General features: G+C 35.6%; 1 protein-coding gene and 2 non-coding genes across 3 annotated transcripts in view; 2 read left to right on the plus strand and 1 right to left on the minus strand.

Moving 5' to 3' along the window:
• C15 (homeobox protein C15) overlaps window positions 1-19,754 on the minus strand; it is a 62,000-nt gene that overhangs the window by 13,587 nt on the left and 28,659 nt on the right. The window contains exon 2 of the mRNA XM_028176054.2: window positions 18,007-18,235. Coding sequence (XP_028031855.2) covers window positions 18,007-18,235 — 229 coding nt within the window. The remainder of the gene's footprint in view (window positions 1-18,006; window positions 18,236-19,754) is intronic.
• TRNAL-AAG (transfer RNA leucine (anticodon AAG)) lies at window positions 16,972-17,053 on the plus strand. The gene has a single exon. It is a non-coding gene; the product is annotated as a tRNA-Leu (tRNA).
• TRNAL-AAG (transfer RNA leucine (anticodon AAG)) lies at window positions 19,273-19,354 on the plus strand. The gene has a single exon. It is a non-coding gene; the product is annotated as a tRNA-Leu (tRNA).

Raw genomic sequence — 19,754 nt, forward strand, 5'->3', positions numbered from 1 at the left:
CCCACCTGGCGTCGCTGGCTCGACAGATGTGACCGGCCCATTGCCACTTCAGCCTGCTAGCTTTGAGAGCTATGTCGTCGACTTTGGTTCTCCGTGGAATTTCTTCGTTCCGGATTTTGTCCCTTAGAGAAATACCTAGCATAGCTCTCTCCATCGCCCGCTGTGCGACTCTTAACTTATGGGCCAGCCCTGCCGCCAGTGTCCAGGTTTTACGGTCGGCTATAAATAAATGAAACATTCGCGCGCGTAGGTACCATCAACCTGACTATTTCTGCAGTGAAGCAGTAATGCGTATCGGTTTGAAATGTGGGGCAGCCGTTGTAACCATACTGAAACCTTAGAACTTATATCTCAAGGTGGGTGGCGCATTTACGTTGTAAATGTCTATGGGCTCCAGTAACCAATGAACACCAGGTGGGCTGTGAGCTCGTCCACCCATCTAAGCAATAAAAAGTAAAAAATAAAAACATTCAGGGTTACAAGCATTCAAAAGTTGAGAGCTGGAGTGATATGAAATTGCGAAATCCAAGGGAGGCTGGAATTATCAATGTTCACTTTTTAAACCAAATCGACCACTTTACACGAGATGTATAATGTCAAAATTTTTTTTACGACCAAATGGATTACATTTTGGCAATCCTCTCACAAATATCTTACAAAGGTTACGCATCAATGACTGGTGGTGTTAGAGGTAAGGTCCCAAAATCTACATTCATAATCATACATTCAAAAGCAGTATTTGGATAAAGTAGATCCGCCCTTATGCTTCTGTCGCCCGCTATCGATAAAGCCCCAACCCTATACCCGCCGCGAATATTCGAGTTAAGCTCGCGTCTTTATAATTGGATAAGCTGAAGTACAATTAAACTTTCCTTAAATAAGCCAAGCGTGGCGGGGTGGCAATTAGTAATTTCGGGCTGATTATTTTATGGCCACCGCGATGATAGTAGGCCATAACTGGATGAGATGTATATTAATTTAGGTCCTTGGCATCGGAATAAATATTGACATCAAAAAATCACACAACTAGAAAAAAATTATATAGTATAGTAGTGATTTAGTCTTATACAATTCCGTTCAAACAATGAGATGTTTGTTCAAAATACATTTAATTTTAGTATCGCAAATCTGAAGAGTTAATTTAAAATATTATATAATTCTTACATCCTTGTCATTTTAGTCATTTTAGAAACGAGAATGGATAGAATACGGAATGAATATGTTAGAGGAAGTCTGAAAGTGGCACCTGTGACAGAGAAGCTGAGAAGTACGCGTTTGGGAAGGTATGGACATGTGATGAGACGAAATGAAAATGAAGTTGGTAAGAGAATGTTAACTATGAATGTGGAAGGAGATAGAGGAAGAGGTAGACCTAAGAAGAAATGGATGGATTGCGTGAAAGACGATATGGGTAAGAGTGAGCGAAGAAATGGTATATGATAGAAGAGTATGAAAGGAAAAAGCATGTTGCACCAACCCCAGGTGACTGGGAGAAGGCCAGGATAATGATGATGAATGATGATTCCTTGTCGTTTTTATTGCTAACGTTGAAAATTCGTTCTAAAGCGAAGTGAAAATTGCCTCATCTAGCAAATTTTAATTCTAAGATTGCTTCATTTAGACAGACGTTCTGCAGCGGTTGATTCGGACAAATTTACGTGAGATAATTAAGAACTGCTTTATTAATCACTTTGGGCTCTATCTGCGGGTTCTTTTCGCCTTTTTCGACGAAATTAAATATGAAAATCTCCATCAGGGACAACCGTGAAATTGAATTCTTTCATTATGTTAATTTTCATTAGATGCACTCGTCATTTGGGAAAACTGTAGATTTTTTATCGGCGTAGATGGGCAAATTATTCTCGGTCCAGTGTGAAGCGATGATCGGATCTAGTCTAATCAGAATCGATTTCGTTGTAACAATCGTTTCCCTCCAAGGGAATAAATAGTAATAATACTAGGTATTTACTTCAGATTTTTTATTTATTTAATGCTTTGATGGGTGGACGAGCTCACAGCCCACTTAGTATTAAGTGGTTACTGGAGCCCATAGATATCTACAACGTAAACGCGCCACCCACCTTGAGATATGAGTTCTAAGGTCTTAGTATAGTTACAACGGCTACCCCACCCTTCAAACCGAAACGTATTACTGCTTCACGGCAGAAATAGGCAGGGGGGTGGTACCTACCCGTGCGGACTCACAAGAGGTCCTACCACCAGTAAACACCACAAAGTTGTTGTAGCAATATTATATTTAAAATGTTAGTAGATCTAGCCTATGGTTGGGATTGGAGAATATTGTGAGTCCGGCGGCTTAGAGTGTTGGTTGGTCAAACGAATTGCCAGTCAATACTTATAAAATGGACTGTGTTATTTTTTTCGATAATGCCCCAAAGAAATCGTCCTCGCTAAAATTGTCAGGACCCCTAAATAATGTCAGGGTGATTAATTAGGGTTCACCGCACTTCCTTGTGTAATCGAGAGTAGAGCAGGTTTTATAGCATCGCATTACAAAATTTTAAAGGGGAGGTCGAATATTACCCCCGTCATCGTCAAAACACTAACCACCACAAGTATCGTAAGAATCATTTTCATCCATTCTGATCAATACAAAAAAACTAATGTCATCCCTAAATCGCATCCTCAAATATTTAAGCCGACGAGAACCAAATATTTAAAAAAAATTAAAACGCGAATACGATAAAACTTAAGTTCGCTTTTGGCAGTTATCAGGACATCAAAATAAATCCGAGAAATGCTTTAAAACTTGGAGATGCTCTCGTAAAACCCCCGTTCATAATAGATGAAGGGACTTCTTTATGCTCGCAGACGTTTTGAAGGACCATTAAAATATCCACGAGTCAAATAACACTGTCGCCCATGAAATGATTTCCTATTTATAGGAAAAATTTCGTTGTTGAATTTTAGATTGTTCTCGCATATTTAATTCGGAACGTTTTTCACGTCTGGTTCACGAGGAGTGTGAATGCCATAAATACACACATAAAATATAAATAATTGACCCTTCTTATTTTTTTTTTCCTATGCTGATAGCCTTGAGAGGCTATTTCAGCTTCTCCTTGACGTGTCGGTGAGCTCACGGGGCTCAAACCGGGAGTGTTGCTAACACTGGCCCTAGTAAGAGCAGTGCTTCGCAGAATCTACCTCCGGATCGGAAACGCGACCCTCTGAGAAGATAGGGTGAGAAACTCAGTGGGCTGTGTCTATGGGTTAATTCACGGACGGTGACCCGTGCTTGTGGTACCTAAAAGCACCGTTAATGGATCGGGAGGATCCGTATTGACGATCCCTTCCTAATCGTTGCGTATGTTTCAATACATCATCAACGTTTGTGTTTTTTTAAACAATAAATTGTCTTAATATTTAAGAATAAAAACACATTTGAAAAAAACGAAAAAATCCTAAAAGGTGTTAAACTGAGTAATGTATGTGGTAAATTACTACATCAATTAAGATTACGGATCACAAAATAAAGTGTCCTAATTAAATAATGAAATAAAACGTTTCTCTTGAGACGTAAGTACTGTAAGCCAAGAAAATACGATGCCCAATAAAAAATAATGAGTCGAACACATTCTCTCCTGCTCCCTAACTTCCGTGTCAATCAGCAATCGGATTTGTTACCTAATTCATAAGGAGACAGTCTACAAGCAAACAATTATCCTAAAGACAATACAAATGAAGCTCTCGATTAACAATAACCAACCTTATACGAACACCATTCGACTTCTATTACAATGAAAGCGAATATGTCTTGAAGAACACTACGTTCTACCGGTACAGGCGATTAAAGGCCTTCTACCTATTGACGTAAAAGTTGTTTTAGCATTACGTCCGTCAAGCCCCCGTTCAGGAGTTTTAATATTCACTTGTACAAGGGAAAAGAATTACATGAAGGAAATGAGGCGGGGGTGTAAATAAATAAAGGAGGTCTGGCTTCGGCCGCCATTTTGGTACATTACGTGTTAGATCGTGCAACGATAGTCATTCGATTTGTCGATTACACGTCGAAACAAAATGGGTAGACGTCGTTTTCTATTTAGACGTTTTAATACGAAATTCGCGGTACATAAAACATACGATATTCTTTTTTTTAGCGATTTTAAAGTGCTTTCAGCCTGCGGGAGTCCACTGCTGGACATAGGCCTCCCCCAAAGCTCGCCACTGAACCCGATCTTCGGTTCTACGCATCCAGTCATTAGATCGACTCTCTATTTCTCTATTAATGCATATAAATTGCGGAGCGTTAGAATACCGACTATTGCACGGTTTGATTAATTTATTAGATATCGATGTTAACGGAAATGCCTAAGCTCTTTAATATTAACATATTATATCTATAGGTATATAAGTATATATAAAAATGAAATGCTGTTCGTTAGTCTCTCTAAAACTCGACAACGACTGGACCGATTTGACTAATTTTGGTCTTGAATTATTTGTGGAAGTCCAGATAAGGTTTAAAAGGTACATAAATATGAAAATGCTCGGAATTAAATCAAAATAACAGTTTTTTTTCCTTTGATGTGTCCCCCGTCGTACGGATTATTTTGTTTGTTTTAAGTTTATTTTAAACAAAAGCTTAGGTCTTTTATTTATCGATTGAGGCACTACGAAGTGTGCCGGGTCAGCTAAAATTTAAAAATAGCCATTTAAAAGTATTTTGCTGCGAATTTAGATTTTTTTAAAGTTTTCATAATGGACTTTTTTCGAAAATCCTTTAGCATTTTCTGCGAAATATGTGAAAATAAACTCAGCACTAAAAGGGTTAATGTCCCTTTTTTATCGCTTAGATTTCACGGCCGTTCTGCTTCAAAATGGTGGTCGAAGTTTATTAACATCACACAGTGAATAAGATGTGAGACCGAAGTCTGTATTGTATTGTAAACCAGTTTTCTCCAGCTTGAAAACGGACCACATGGCTGTTTCGCGGCAAAAATAGGCCTGACCTTAACAAAGCGGGTTTTTTGGCGATCGCATTGCGATATTGTAATATTCCAAGAATCTTGCACCATATTCACAGGTGAGTCCTTTGGTCACAACTTACGACAACCGCGGGAAGAGATGACGTAGTGACGTATGTCACTGTTATACGGTAATATGTACATTAGCGTATTAGTGAAGCAAATACTTTGTACCCCTTTTTACGAAAATTGCGCAGACGGAGGAGTATGAAATTTCGCACACTTATAGATAATATAGAGATGGAGTGCAGAATTCTAATATTTAAAAATAAAAGTGTATTAATAATACATTACATCAATCAATAAAACATTACACACACCACCATGCATTTGACACATACACACATATACATAATATACTCTTTTATTTATTGTTAAAGTCTGTGGTCCAATTGAGATCAATAGATTAATAATATTGTTTGTCTTTAATATTATTTGTCTAGAAGAGCCTTGGCGAAATTTGTGATTAAAGAAGTAGTAGTCTTTGACAATAGAACCATATTAATGTTCAAACTTACAATTTAAATTAATTATGATCGAATTTCGAGTACTGGGCGACCACTACTTTTTTAATAACTCGATCATGTCTCACTACTTCCAAATACCATACAAATTTTCAGTTTAATATCGTGAAGAAATTCACGTCACTAAAATCAACTATTCAAACTACCTTTTCATAGTGTATGTTGCACAGTATTGCGATGTTTTTTTTTTTTTTTTATTGCTTAGATTGGTGGACGAGCTCACAGCCCACCTGGTGTTAAGTGGTTACTGGAGCCCATAGACATCTACAACGTAAATGCGCCACCCACCTTGAGATATAAGTTCTAAGGTCTCAGTATAGTTACAACGGCTACCCCACCCTTCAAACCGAAACGCATTACTGCTTCACGGCAGAAATAGGCAGGGCGGTGGTACCTACCCGTGCGGACTCACAATAGGTCCTACCACCAGTGATTACGCAAATTATAATTTTGCGGGTTTGATTTTTATTACACGATGTTATTCCTTCACCGTGGAAGTCAATCGTGAACATTTGTTAAGTACGTATTTCATTCGAAAAATTGGTACCCGCCTGCGAGATTCGAACACCGGTGCATCGCGACAACGAATGCACCGGACGTCTTATCCTTTAGGCCACGACGACTTCAAAATCATCAATCAATGTTATCATATATATCAGCATAATGACACAACGGCTGCAAATACAAAATTTCTCTAAGATAACGTGTTCATTAAAACTACGTTTGCAATTTAATCTAACTTTTTTTTATTTTCATTATATTATTTCGGACGCATCAAATATTTTAGAGTTCACGTGGTCGCCCTTGACAATTAGTTTTAACTAGTGGTCCCGCAGTAGTCGAAATACGACTATAAATTAATTGGAATTGTAAGTTTGTACACTATTATGATTGTATTTTATACTTCTATATTCACAAATTTCGCCAAGACTACAGAAAAATATTAATAAAGACAAACAATATTTAATCTATTCTCAATTTGACAACAGACGTCAAGAACAAAAGTTTGACAATAAATAGTATGCATGCGTGTGTGCGTCAAATACATGGTATGTAGTGTGTGTAACGTTTTCTTTATTGATTTAATGTACTTTTTAGGCATAATTTAAAAAAAATCTCTATATTCTCAATAAGTATGGAAAATTTCATACTCCTCCGTCCGCGCAATTTTCGTAAAAAGGGATACAAAGTTTTTTCTTCACGTATTAATATATAGATTACCTATGTCTTCGACACGAAAAAACCCACGCAGAATCCTATACAACAGCTTAACTATTTAAGGAGATCTGCACTGTTGATAATCTTATACCTTTAAACGAGCAATTCTTGTATATATATAATCTGAATCTCGGAAACGGTTAAAAATTAGTATACAGGGGATTTCGGGGGCGATAAATCGATCTAGTTACGATTTATTTTCAGAAAATGTTGTTTTATTCGTGTTTTCAATAATCAACTCTTCCCGACATCTATTGGCGAATAATAATACTATTTTTCTTAATTGAGGGCAACTAACCGCTTTAAAGACACAACAAGATGGCGTTATCAAAAAAAAAACCGAGCAAAGCTCGATCATCGTCTAGTATTAATCAACGAAATAAAAACAAGAACACACAAATTCGTATTTAGTCGAACCGCCCTTTAAGTAAACAATTTACATTCAAAGCGCGTTGCTCGGTCGCATAAAATAAACTAAAGGCCACAGTAAAAGTCACAGAAATAGCCAATAAACAAAACGAAAGAGAACAATGCATGTAAAAAACGTTCGTCTTTCTCGCCGCACTTAATAATTGATGGTTCAAACTGCCGAGTTGTGTTCCTCATACAATATTTATGTCCCTAGCTACCCCATGTTACCACCCGCTTGATGTTTCGTACATACAATATGTATAAATACGTAGTCCATTTAACCGCTCGACTCAATACATTCTGGTACGATACGATTCTGGTTTCGGGGGAATTGATTGACTATTGTCACGTAAGAAACGTTTTCACGTTATATTTACAAATATAAAAAAACACTTTCAGTAAAATAAAGTTAAAATATAAATATGTACAGAAAATTTTAAAGTGAAAAAAAAAAACAGAAATGAACCTATTTTTTATAAGGTAAAATAATAAAATACAATAATACTTTTGTAGCTACCATTGGTTCTACATCTTTTAACCTAGCTATGTTTTAATAAAAATCTTCAACAATATTCATACAAAAACAGCTGAAACTTTTTGGAACCTCAATTAACTCTTAAAGACAACTGAGAGGGGATGATAAATTCTCGCTTGTGTATTTTCATTCCTAGGAAACAATTAATTATATTAGTTGCTAAAATTTGACGGCTAAATTTAAAGAAAAAAAAACATGACTGTCCCGCCAATACTCGTCAAAAAGTCTACCTACTTCCTAAGTCTATTTCTACGTCCACAGATTATACACAATACGGACGCATTAGTTGTCAGTGTTGTCACATCTTTATCGTGTAGGAGTCTAATACGTGCGCACGGTAATGCATCGCACTATTGTTTTATAACAATCACTTAGGTGACGGATAATTTAGAATAATACATGCATTGTCTTGGCTATTTCATTATCTCGAAAGTGTAACTTAATGTTGTTTTAAGACTTATTTAAAGACCGATTCTTTTTTTGGCGCTTACCACTGGCCTGTTGTTAGGTAGTTTCCGAATATTTTTTTATTTTATCTTACTGTCTGTCATGGACCTTTTTGGAACGAAATTCCTTATGAGACGATGCGGAGGGGTACCCTAACCGGAAAAGTCCGTAACGTAAGATTTTTATTAGTAATGCACACAGTGTACGACTTAACTTTGTAATAACGTACAAAAAATAACATATTTTGTATTATATATTATTTATAAATCATTGTGAATAAAATAAAGTTGATAACTTTGTAAAGTAGTTTATTATTATTTTTATCAATAAAAAAACCATAATAAAAAATGTATACCCGAATAATAATTTTCTTTATACCTCGAATAAAACTTAAAATTAATATTTTTATAATAAGGAACTTCGTTCCTATCCGGTGTCCCATGACACCACACATCTTTTATTTTTGAAAGGAATGATGAAGGAAAGGCCATTTCACCAGGACAGGCGGGCGTACTAACAGCTGCCCGGGCGCCTCCGAAGGAGACCTAACAGATCCAAGGGCAGCTGCTTTCCGAATGCAGTGTGATAAACCATGGGCCTATGGTTCACACGAAATGAAGAGTTCAGCGTTGCTTACAGGACAGTCGGGATACAACGTACTGTGCCTGTCTCTCCTTTTATGAAGAAGTAAAGGCAATTTGTACCACTGAGGATACTCTGAGAAGCGGAATTCATCCAAAGACTGGAAGGAACCTAGAAGATATGTTCTCTAGAAGCGCACTGTGAATAAAAGCCGTGGTTGTTGATACTGAATATAAACAGTGCTTTGTTTGGCTAATTGTCCCATGGTTAACAAAGGGTTCATCTCGAACAATTACTCTTAAAATCACATAAAATATGCATTGCTTTTTTCTTCATTTTCAATAGCGTAATTAAATCCGACCTTCTCTCTCTATATAAAAACACTAATAACTAACAGTAGCCGATCATAACAGCAACAATTCTCAGAGCCTATCCGTGTACCAGATAATGCTACCCCATTCGTCACAGACAGGGACTGGTTAGTTGATTCAATTTGCGCCTAAACATAACCACGTGGGTGTTAAAAAAAACGTAAACCAGTAAAGTGAACGTAGCTTAATTACACGAAAACAAATAATGTTATCTTGTGTGTTCTCAGTTGGTTTTCCGGTTGAGTTGAACTAGATTGAATAATTGAGTGCATAGACGTCGTTACCGCTTCGGACGCGATTTTCGGCAGAGCTTTTTAATGGTCCCAGGGAAAAGCGTCAGCCCGTATGTATAGGAACCATCGCACTTCGAATACGCAGTCATGCGCTCTGATTTAGAGAGTAGGGCGGCTCTTTTTATAATACAGCACAGAGCTTAGAAGTCGTGGCTTAAATGACAAGTCGCTTAGTGTATTTACTCAAAACTATATTATTAAGATGTAGACCTCAAGTCTGGTGATGACATTAATGTGGTCAAACACTATTGAAACTTTTTGATTTGTGAAGATGAGTGGATTGAAGTGATATTTTCAATTTTTTTAGGAATGAAGGATACTGTTTGCCTGAAGGCCTTTCAAGTTTCACCAGGACAATTGGGCGAGCAAAGGCTCTGCCAGGGGATGGGATTTGCTAACAGCTGCCCAAGCACCTCCAACATGGGCCTAATAACTCAAGAGCAGCTGCGTCGCGAATGAATCTACTACCGGATCGTAATCGCTACCCGCTGAGAAGATCCAGTAAGATACTCAGCGGGCTAAAGTATGGGCTAGGTTGCACGTATATTTCTTTGCCGAGTTCGACGAGTACGGTTACCGTGGAATTACCCACGATTATGAAGTCTATGAGTTTCTGTAACCACTTAGCGTCTTATTGGACCGTCAGCTTTATGTTAAACAGAAGATTAGATGGAGGCATTTAGTAGTAACTAGTTAATAGAACTAGTGACGAGGAAATAGGTAAGTTGTGATTACTAATAGCTCCGGAAACCATTTGACAATAGGCAGGCCGTGAGCTAGCCTATAAATTAACAGCAAACAAGCTACGTTCAATCATTACATATACTTAAGAAATTCATTTTTACAATGTGACAATTTAATCTCCAAATAGTTGCAAACCAATAACTTTACAGAGTAATGAAATACTTCACGAACCTCACAATAAAAAGAAACTGTTATCAGAATAACGTCATTAAAAGAAACTTTGTTTTTTTTTTATATTTTAATGTCAAAGGAGTGGAACCCTAAATTCCTGTGACTGATTAACTTTGTTTTGGAATTTTAAAAGATACTATAATAGTGTTTTTTTTCTTATTTACAGATAATTAATTGAAGTCCACTTTAAAAATAGATTGGACATTTCGAACTGGTCTTTCTGGAAATTGCTCGGGGAAACCTCGGTTTAAGATTCGATGGCTTGTCAGATTAAAATATGGTGATTTGAGGTGGGATGCCGTGGATACAAAAATTGCTGGGATTTTCAAGGTTGTCACTAGAAAAAGTAGGTACATCTATAAAGTATGTAATACTTTTTTATTATTTCTTGGATTCACATCATGTAATAATATGAAAACCATTGGATTAGTAAACTTAAATACTTTTATTTGTTGTCGATTGTGATACCATCAGCGTCCATACTTTCGTGATTAATAATTACGAATAGTTGTTGAGAAAAACATTTTACTTTATTACTACGATTTTTTTTTTGTTTTGTTGAGTATAACTTTTTACATTAAATTTTGTTTGCGGTTTTAATTAAAAATCATATTAGAGATGTGACTCCAGTGAATTTGTATTGGTGGATATATACCTACGATCTTGCTATATCTTAAATAAATACAGATATGGCATTGATGGAGGCGTCGGTGACCACTAAATCTGTATTGTTGGTATTTAAACCATCCAGTTGCCATCAACAGGGATCATTCAGAATTCAACCAATGATCATCTACTTTAATATGAGATAATCATTCCAATTGTTCACATTTACTCCAGTTTATTAAAACTATTTGCAGCCAGACTACAGCATAAGTACAAACGGTCAAACAAGGTGAATTGTATAGAGGTATGTGCGAGACAATACAAGGGCTTGGGAATCGTGTGTTGGTGGCATCACAACCGATTACGTTCTAATGGACAAGCGCTGTTTGTGTTCGGCTCAGATAACGCGTGCTCGATACGCGCGGCGCCATGCCACTGATTTTGTTTCAATAAAATAAAATAAACTATTACCAGACTCGCACTCAATAACCGTGATTTACTTGCTGATATTCTAGTTTCGGTTTTTTAGGAATGATATTTAAGTTGGCTGTATGAGTAATGTGGCGTTTGCTTTTTTTTAAAAGTCAGAATGAAATTAAAAATGTGTGAAGCTACTTTGTTGTCAAAAAAATTTCTCCTATTTAAATCAAGTTTAAAATTATGCAGATACCGTACATATTTAATATATTCGTATATATCTCTTTAAATTTAAAAATAAACTTTTTTTTTAAACTCTTCGAAACTTCATGCGGAGTGTGTTTCATAGTTGTATTTTTAGTTTTTTAAAGTTTGTGTTTTAGTTTAATTTTTTTGTCACACACCAAACTTACGTTCTAATCGTAAAAACCCGAAAATCAGTTCGGTCGATTTATCAAACGTCTCATTGTATTAACTGGCCGTGTTAATGGTCCGCTTATCTGCGGCTTCTTGTTTTTGTTTTGTTGTGCATTATTAAAAGTCGGTTTATCTGCTAACGAGGGGCGACGCTAGGCTGCTTAGATAGGATTTGTCCGTGTTTACTTTGATTTATAATAAAGGTAATGATTTTGACGTGGCTGTGTGTCGTTAATAGATTTTTTAAGTGAAACTTTTTTAGGCGCGTTGAGAGTAAAATTTAACTCGCGACAGATTCGTTACGGCTTGAGAGAAAAGATAGAATTTAGAACGAGCCAGAGTGAGAAAATAAACAGAGCGTCTCGCGAACCATTCGACATTGGAGAGAGGGAGGAAAAAGCGACCTAGGTCGTTTCTCTTATACACAGCTTTGCCTATTATAAGATAAATTTGCTTCAAGGACAAAAAATGAAGAAAACCATAATACTACACACCGCAAAAAAAGCTTCACATGCACCATTTTTTTTAACCGACTTTAAAAAAAGGATTCGCGATCCGACTGCTTTTTTTTCAGTTGATGCGATTTTGATGATTGTTTTTTTTTTAATTTGAAAGCTAGTCATGTAATTCCATTAAAATATTTATAAAGATCTGAACACTAGTTTTTGGGCTATCCCTGTTTAATTAACTTCATCTAAGGCGTGTATTTTTTTAAATTTTAACTCGATATACCTGCTGGCATCTGCAAATATCCCACATAGACCGCATAATTTAAATAGCTTCTCATTCTTTGGGACTAAAACTGTATAACTTCATAAGGAAAAAACTGGTGGTAGGACCTCTTGTGAGTCCGCACGGGTAGGTACCACCACCCCGCCTATTACTGCCGTGAAGCAATAATGCGTTTCAATTCGAAGGGTGGGGCAGCCGTTGTAACTACACCGAGACCTTAGAACTTATATCTCAAGGTGGGTGGTGCATTTATGTTATATATGTCTATGGGCTTCAGTAACCACTTAGGATCAGGTGGGCTGTGAGCTCGTCCACCCATCTAAGCAATAAAAATAAATAAATAAAATTTGTTCCGTGAAGCTGTTATGCATTCCAGTTTGAAACTGGAACAATACAATCCAGATCTCAGGTCATTTTACAAGACTGGCGATTATATCTATGGTAGGTTAACCCATGTACTACCAGGCGGAATCGCTAGCTTGTCCCATCCAGAGCGATAACAAACCTTTTACTGCCTTTTAATTATCATCTCAACACTTTTAATTTCGATTCACCGCCATATTAACGATGCTTGATGTGATAAATAAAAGAACTTATAAATATTTTTTTAATATTCATTCGGGCTTTTATAAGCCGGAGAATGTATCCGGAAACCATTTATTAGGTTGGTAAAACAAAAAAAAACCTAGAGAAAATTTAATAAATTTTATCACATGCCTCGAAACCATTCAAACTTAATGCAACAAAAAGGTGTTAATAAAATAAACTAAACAAAAAAAAACCAGTTGGAAAAAATTTACATTTCAAAATTGAAGGAATTCTCTTAATTCTCATATGAATCAAATGTAATTATCAGAAGATAACATATTTAAAAAACAAAAAAAAAGAATACCGTATATTTTTTCTGGACCCTCCACGCAAAGGCAACTAAACGAAACCGCCAACTTGAATACTATCAAACGAAACATTTTAACACGTCCAATAAATCTTTCTCGTAACCAATAAACTAGCATTATCTGCACTTTTTAATTTATTGTAAACTAACAACGTCTATAAATTACATATATCATAAGATACACATTGAAACATTTACGAAACATGTGTACATTGATTGAACGTTTTTAATTAAAATGATTGTCGTTTTAAATATTATAATAAGCATTCTGTACACGTAATGTAATTAAAACAGAATCGCGATTCGGATCTGTGTGCATTTTCGCTTATGACTTCTGAACGACTTTTTGGCGGGAACGCGAGGAGATAAGTTGTGTAATTTATTTTATTTTGTCTATTTAGTGTTTCTTCAGGTTTAAATGTGTAATAACGGTGGTTTATTAACTGTTTAGTATCTGTGAAAGTGCATAAATGTGGAAAAATGAAACAAAGCCGCTAAGCGTAACTTCTCGGGATCCTCCAAAAAGTCCACTGAAAAAATCTTAGTAAATGACCACCATTTTACTGAGATTATATTTCATCTCATTTTATTTCATTATTAATTTCATCCCAGTTGATTAATGTCTCAAATTAATTAATGTTTCATAAAAATAAGAATATAAATTAAAATAAGATATGACTTAAAGGTCTTAGCTACCCGGTCATAAAATCCCTATATAAAAAAATAACTTCTGAACGAATTTTAAAGCACTTTGTTAGGTTACGAAAGATTATGAGGTTTCAGTGTGTGAAAAAATTGTTTTCCCGATAGCGTGCTGTAACTTTGATATGGCTTTGAAATTGAGATTAAAAATAGTTTATTTGCTCTACTAATGGATACTTACTTATCGTTGAAAACAAATCATTGTGTCAATTTAGAATGTGTATATCTTTGTCCTAAATTTAAGTTAAATCGATTATATTCTCACGACAGCTGGACTTATGCGCACAGAAATGTATACAGAGGCCAAAAAATGCCTAAATATTTTATACAAAAGTGCATGAAAAGACATGGCGGCTTCCTGTAGTGTGGGTATTTTGATGTACAAGATAAAACCCGATTGATTGAATTGTTTTTTTTGTACCGATTTTAATATATTATTATTATTAATTATTAACACTTTATTTCAGTTTTTTTTTTTTTTTTAAAACCATAACATTTTGTTAGTAATAATTACTTATAATCTATGTTAGTAACTTAAAAAAAAAAATCTAACACATAACTATCATTATATACATTTTACACAATTTTTTTTTTTTTTTTTTTTTTTTTTTTTTTTTTTTTTTTTTTTTTTTTTTTTTTTTTTTTTTTTTTTTTTTCTTTTTTTTTTCTCCTTCCAAGTTCCAATATATCCCTTTGTTTTGTAACTTAGCATAGCTAAGGGCACAATACATACAATACATAATTACACACGCTGCTATTAGCTTGGTATGTTTATATGTAACCAGTGACACATTTAGGGATGATACTGCTCTAAACCCTGCTTATAGCGCCGCCCTTAATGTTAGATTATATTTTATTAATTTTGATCCAATATTTTTATTTTAAATTTATATTAACTTTATTTCCTTAGAATATTTTCTTTAATATTACAAATTTTAATAATCATTTCTTTTTCATACAAATTACTAGATGATGACCGAGCTTTGCTCGTTTTTTTTTTTTGATAACACCGTCTTGTTGTCTTTAAAGCGGCTAGTTGCCCTCAATTAAGAAAAATAGTTGCCAATAGATGTCGGGAAGAGTTGATTATTGAAAACACGAATAAAATAACATTTTCTGAAAATAAATCGTAGCTCGATCGATTTATCGCCCCCGAAATCCCCTGAAATGAAAATCGTTGGAGCCGTTTCCGAGATTCAGATTATTATATACCTACAAGAATTGCTCGTTTAAAGTTATAAGATTTAATCAGAACTGATTTTCAAAGGAGACGTGTTATTATTATGTTCTTCTCTGAAATTTTGGCATTTAAAAAAAATTTCCGCCTATCTAATCATGCCGTCTTGGGCCCGAGCCTTACGAGCCTAGACCCAAATCCATCACTATATTTAGCGAATCTTTGAACGTCATTTTCATCGACTCAAACAATCTGATTAACATAAAAAATTGCACACGTATCAAAGACTCATAACAATACAATAATTGTAATAATTTCACTTCAATATCCTGACTAATATCAACTGAATAAAAAATAGATCTATGAACATAATATGATATATGATCTAATGAATTATGAATTTTCTGGTAATTCAAAAACTATGTCCATCTCACGAACTAATCTCGTGTCATTGATAAACGTAATTCATATATTTAAATAACATTACGTCTTTTGATCGTTAAGACAATTTACCGAAAACAATTTTTATGTTTTGTTTTCTCGTATGCACCAAGTTTTACGATGTGTAATTAAAACAAATTCTGTTGCGCTCTATCTTTAGTGTTTCAACTACTTAAATTTATAATCCTTTTAGACATTTCATTGACCAGTTTAAACGGAACTAAGTGTTTTTAGTGATATTTATAGCCGCCATTTGGTCGAGTGGCAAATTTATAGGAGATTTATGTACATGAAAAATAAAAAAAATCAAAATCAAGCTTTGTTTAATAATTATTAAAGCTAATATTAAAATGTAATGCATTTTTTTATGTTTCTTATTAGATTCGTGAACTACCTCACGGCCTGTGTTGTTGTTGTTTTAGTCCTAGGGTACCCCGCTGGTACATAGAGCCCTCCCAAGTTGTCTCCACTTGACCCTGTCTTGCGCTTTCTCCTTGACATCACTCCAGCTCGCGTCGGCAGTCCTCATTTCACTCTCCACAGTGCGTCGCCAAGAGTGTGTACAGGGCGACCGAGTCTTCTCCTACCAAGCGGTTGCCACTCAAACGCAATTGATGCTGCGTTGACTTCGCTACGCCGTAGTGTGTCCTATCCAACGCCCTTTCTGATGGGCAATATTTTGCGCGATGGGGTTTTGGTCACATTTAGCTCACAACCTAGCTAATGTTAAAAGATTCCGGAGTCCATATCACAACGTAAGTGCCACTATCTACCTTGAGATGTGAGGTTGAAATTTCAATTATATTGAATTCAAAGCTTCCACTCGACATAAATGTCTATGATGGTAGGACCCACTAGTGCGAGCTCACAATATGCATATTATACATGTAATTTAAATTATAATTTTATTATAAAGCATATAAGATTTTAAAATGAGTGAATACTGCGTGGTAAAAATCGTACAATATACTATAATATTATATAATATATTATCGGTGTAAATATAAAAATCAAAATGGATTAAATATAAAAAAAAAGTTATAATATTAAGTCTACTGTTTTTATATTTTTATATTGTGTCAGTATTTTAGGCCAAAATAGTCTTTATAAGTGTGAAAATTTTCAATTTAATCACTCTGAAAATGACGTTGAAAGAGTCCGTCATGTGAATAGAGATATATGTATATCGGTCAAGCTATTTAATAGCGCGTTGATAACGTCGTCAACTTTCCCAATGCAATATATATATTGAATTATTTTTTTGGGTATACAAACTGCAATTTGCAGCAATAGTTTCGTTGGTAGCGTGGCCGAGCGGTCTAAGGCGCTGGTTTAAGGCACCAGTCTCTTCGGAGGCGTGGGTTCGAATCCCACCGCTGCCATAACTTTTTTTATGGCATTTTTGTTTTTTGTTTCCAAAATACATATTATCATGTGACGATTTAACGTATATTTTTTGTAAATTTATTTTCGTTTTAATTTGATTTGAAAAAAATCAAGAATAGACTAATCGACAAAACTAAGGAACCTACAATTTTCTAATCAAAATATTTAAAAAAGAAAAAAAATATCCTTTAAAATCCGTAGTTCAACTTAAACTAGCCGTTCCTTACTGGAGTTATCTTAATGAGAACGTGCAAGCAAAGAGAGAACGTTGTCGCTCTCACTTAAAATATTTACGAGGGTTTTAAAGCAATACAAACATATATAATTATCTTTGAACCGAGGTTATCGATTGAAGCATGTGCCTCTACGAGACAACTAAATCTTGTACAGAGTATCATTGTCTTTAGAAGCCGCATGGGTTACCTCTATCCTAACTTATTCCATACCTAATCGCTGATAGACTAAAGGGCTATTCTAGCTACGGGTTGACTTGTAGGTGATCTCAAAGGGCTCAACCTGAGAGAGATGTTAATACTGGTCCTAGCAAGAGCAGTGCTTCGCAGAATCTACTACCAGATCGAAATCGCGACCCACTGAGAAGATTCGGCGGGAAACTCCCACAATTTCCACTGCAAAGCACCCGCATGTTCCGGATTACCAATCGCACTCTTTGGGGTAGTGTATATTATTATTCTCTCATACCATTCATCAAATATGTAGGGACCACAAATGTCCCCATAGCAACTAACAATTATAATATGTATGTGTTAGCGGTAATTATATTGCAATGATGCTACGTCAGTCTCGGGATTGTCGGGCTGTCGATAGCACGTTAGGTTGTAATCTCAATATACGTTAGTCACTTAATTGAACACGTGTCTTATTAATCCTTGCCCGATATAGAGACTCACCAAATATTTTTAGACACTGAAATATTACTGCCACTCACCTCCATTTCGTCCTTCGGTTCTGGAACCAAGTCTTAACTTGAGCATCTGTCATTTTCAAAGTCTTCGCTAATGAGGCGCGTTCCGCGGAGGCGAGGTACTTCTGTTTGTGGAATCTCTTCTCCAGTTCGGCTATTTGGAGTCGCGTGAATGAGGTTCTTGGCTTCTTACGTTTCGGCGGGGTCCGGTTCTGATAAGGATGGCCGATTCGTCTCGTGATCGGGAATGTTGCTGTGAAGAAAATAGACCAATCAATTTAGCGTTCTCGATTTTGCTAGAAATTATACGCACAAGATGTGACTTTAGTTTAATAGTCGTAAATAAATGTAATTAATGTGTATAAGTTGTAATAAATAGTTGTATATAATAAATAGAAGACGAACTAATTATAGATCGTACGATCTAAATTTTTTTTCTACCTATGCTGATAGCCTTGAGAGGCTATTTGCAGCTTCACCCTAACGTGTAGGTGAGCTCACGGGGCTCAAACCGGAGTGTTGCTAACACTGGCCCTAGTAAGAGCAGTGCTTCGCAGAATCTACCACCGGATCGGAAACGCGGCCCACTAAGAAGATCCGACGAGAAACTCAGTGGGCATACGATCTATGATTAGCTCATCTTCTATTTTGGCCCCAAATGACGACACGCGTTGTTGGAATAGCACTCAACCGTGTTTTGTAAAATTGGTAGTACAATTTACGAAAAATAACGACGATGGGATTGACAAACATTCATTTGATATCTGTTTTCGTGGAATATAATTTTTAGATATAGAAAGGTTTTTACATAAAGTACCAGTTTGTTATAGGAGCTGAAGAGAACCTGGTGTTCATTGGTGAACGGGGTCTTAAGAAATGCCTCTACCACCCTGAGATTTGACGCCGATAATTACATTAATAATTAAATTATAATGCAGGACGTGGTTTATTTTCAAAATATACGACCTTCTTGCTCTTTCACAGAGTATTGTAATTAAATACAGTAAAAGATTCACGGTTCCTTCATTCGCGTATTCACTATTCGCGGATTACAAAAACCGACCCGATCCAATTTCTATATTCACGGCTAAAGATTTCTTTATTCGCGGATGTAATCGGTACATACACAATAATAAAAAGGATTCCAATATGTACGAATCCAACCGCATATCCTTTGTGTGCGCGCTTTTCTATATTCACAGAACGTATACCTCGCGATTCAAGAGCTTTTACTGTACCGGAGAATAGATAGGGAGGTAAAGAAACTAAAATTACTGTCAATAAGACATGGGTAGCGTGGCCGAGCGGTCTAAGGCGCTGGTTTAAGGCACCAGTCTCTTCGGAGGCGTGGGTTCGAATCCCACCGCTGCCAAATACTTTTTTTTATATTTTCGACTTATCTAATCACTTAAAATCCCGTAAGCTACCGAATAATCCTAAAATATGTTTTTTTGTGGTCAACCAAGTTCAGGTATCATAGATTTTATTGACTAAAAACTATTTTACGCATTGATCCAGTAACAAATTCAAATACACAGGTTGACGCTGCTTATGTTACAATTACGTTTTCAAAATTATCTTACAATAAAATAATAATAAAATCATTTATTTCCTATCACACAGATCCAGATTAATACATTTAGATAAATAAAAGAAAAGAAAAATAAAATGGAAAAAGGAGGCGGCTCAGCTAATGCTGTTCAAAGTAGATGTTATCTACTCACATTATAGCCGGTCTCAATATAGTTTATAGTTTTTTTTTTGACAACAAT

Source organism: Bombyx mandarina, chromosome 26 (assembly GCF_030267445.1).
Source record: "Bombyx mandarina strain Sakado chromosome 26, ASM3026744v2".
Taxonomy (NCBI): domain Eukaryota; kingdom Metazoa; phylum Arthropoda; class Insecta; order Lepidoptera; family Bombycidae; genus Bombyx; species Bombyx mandarina.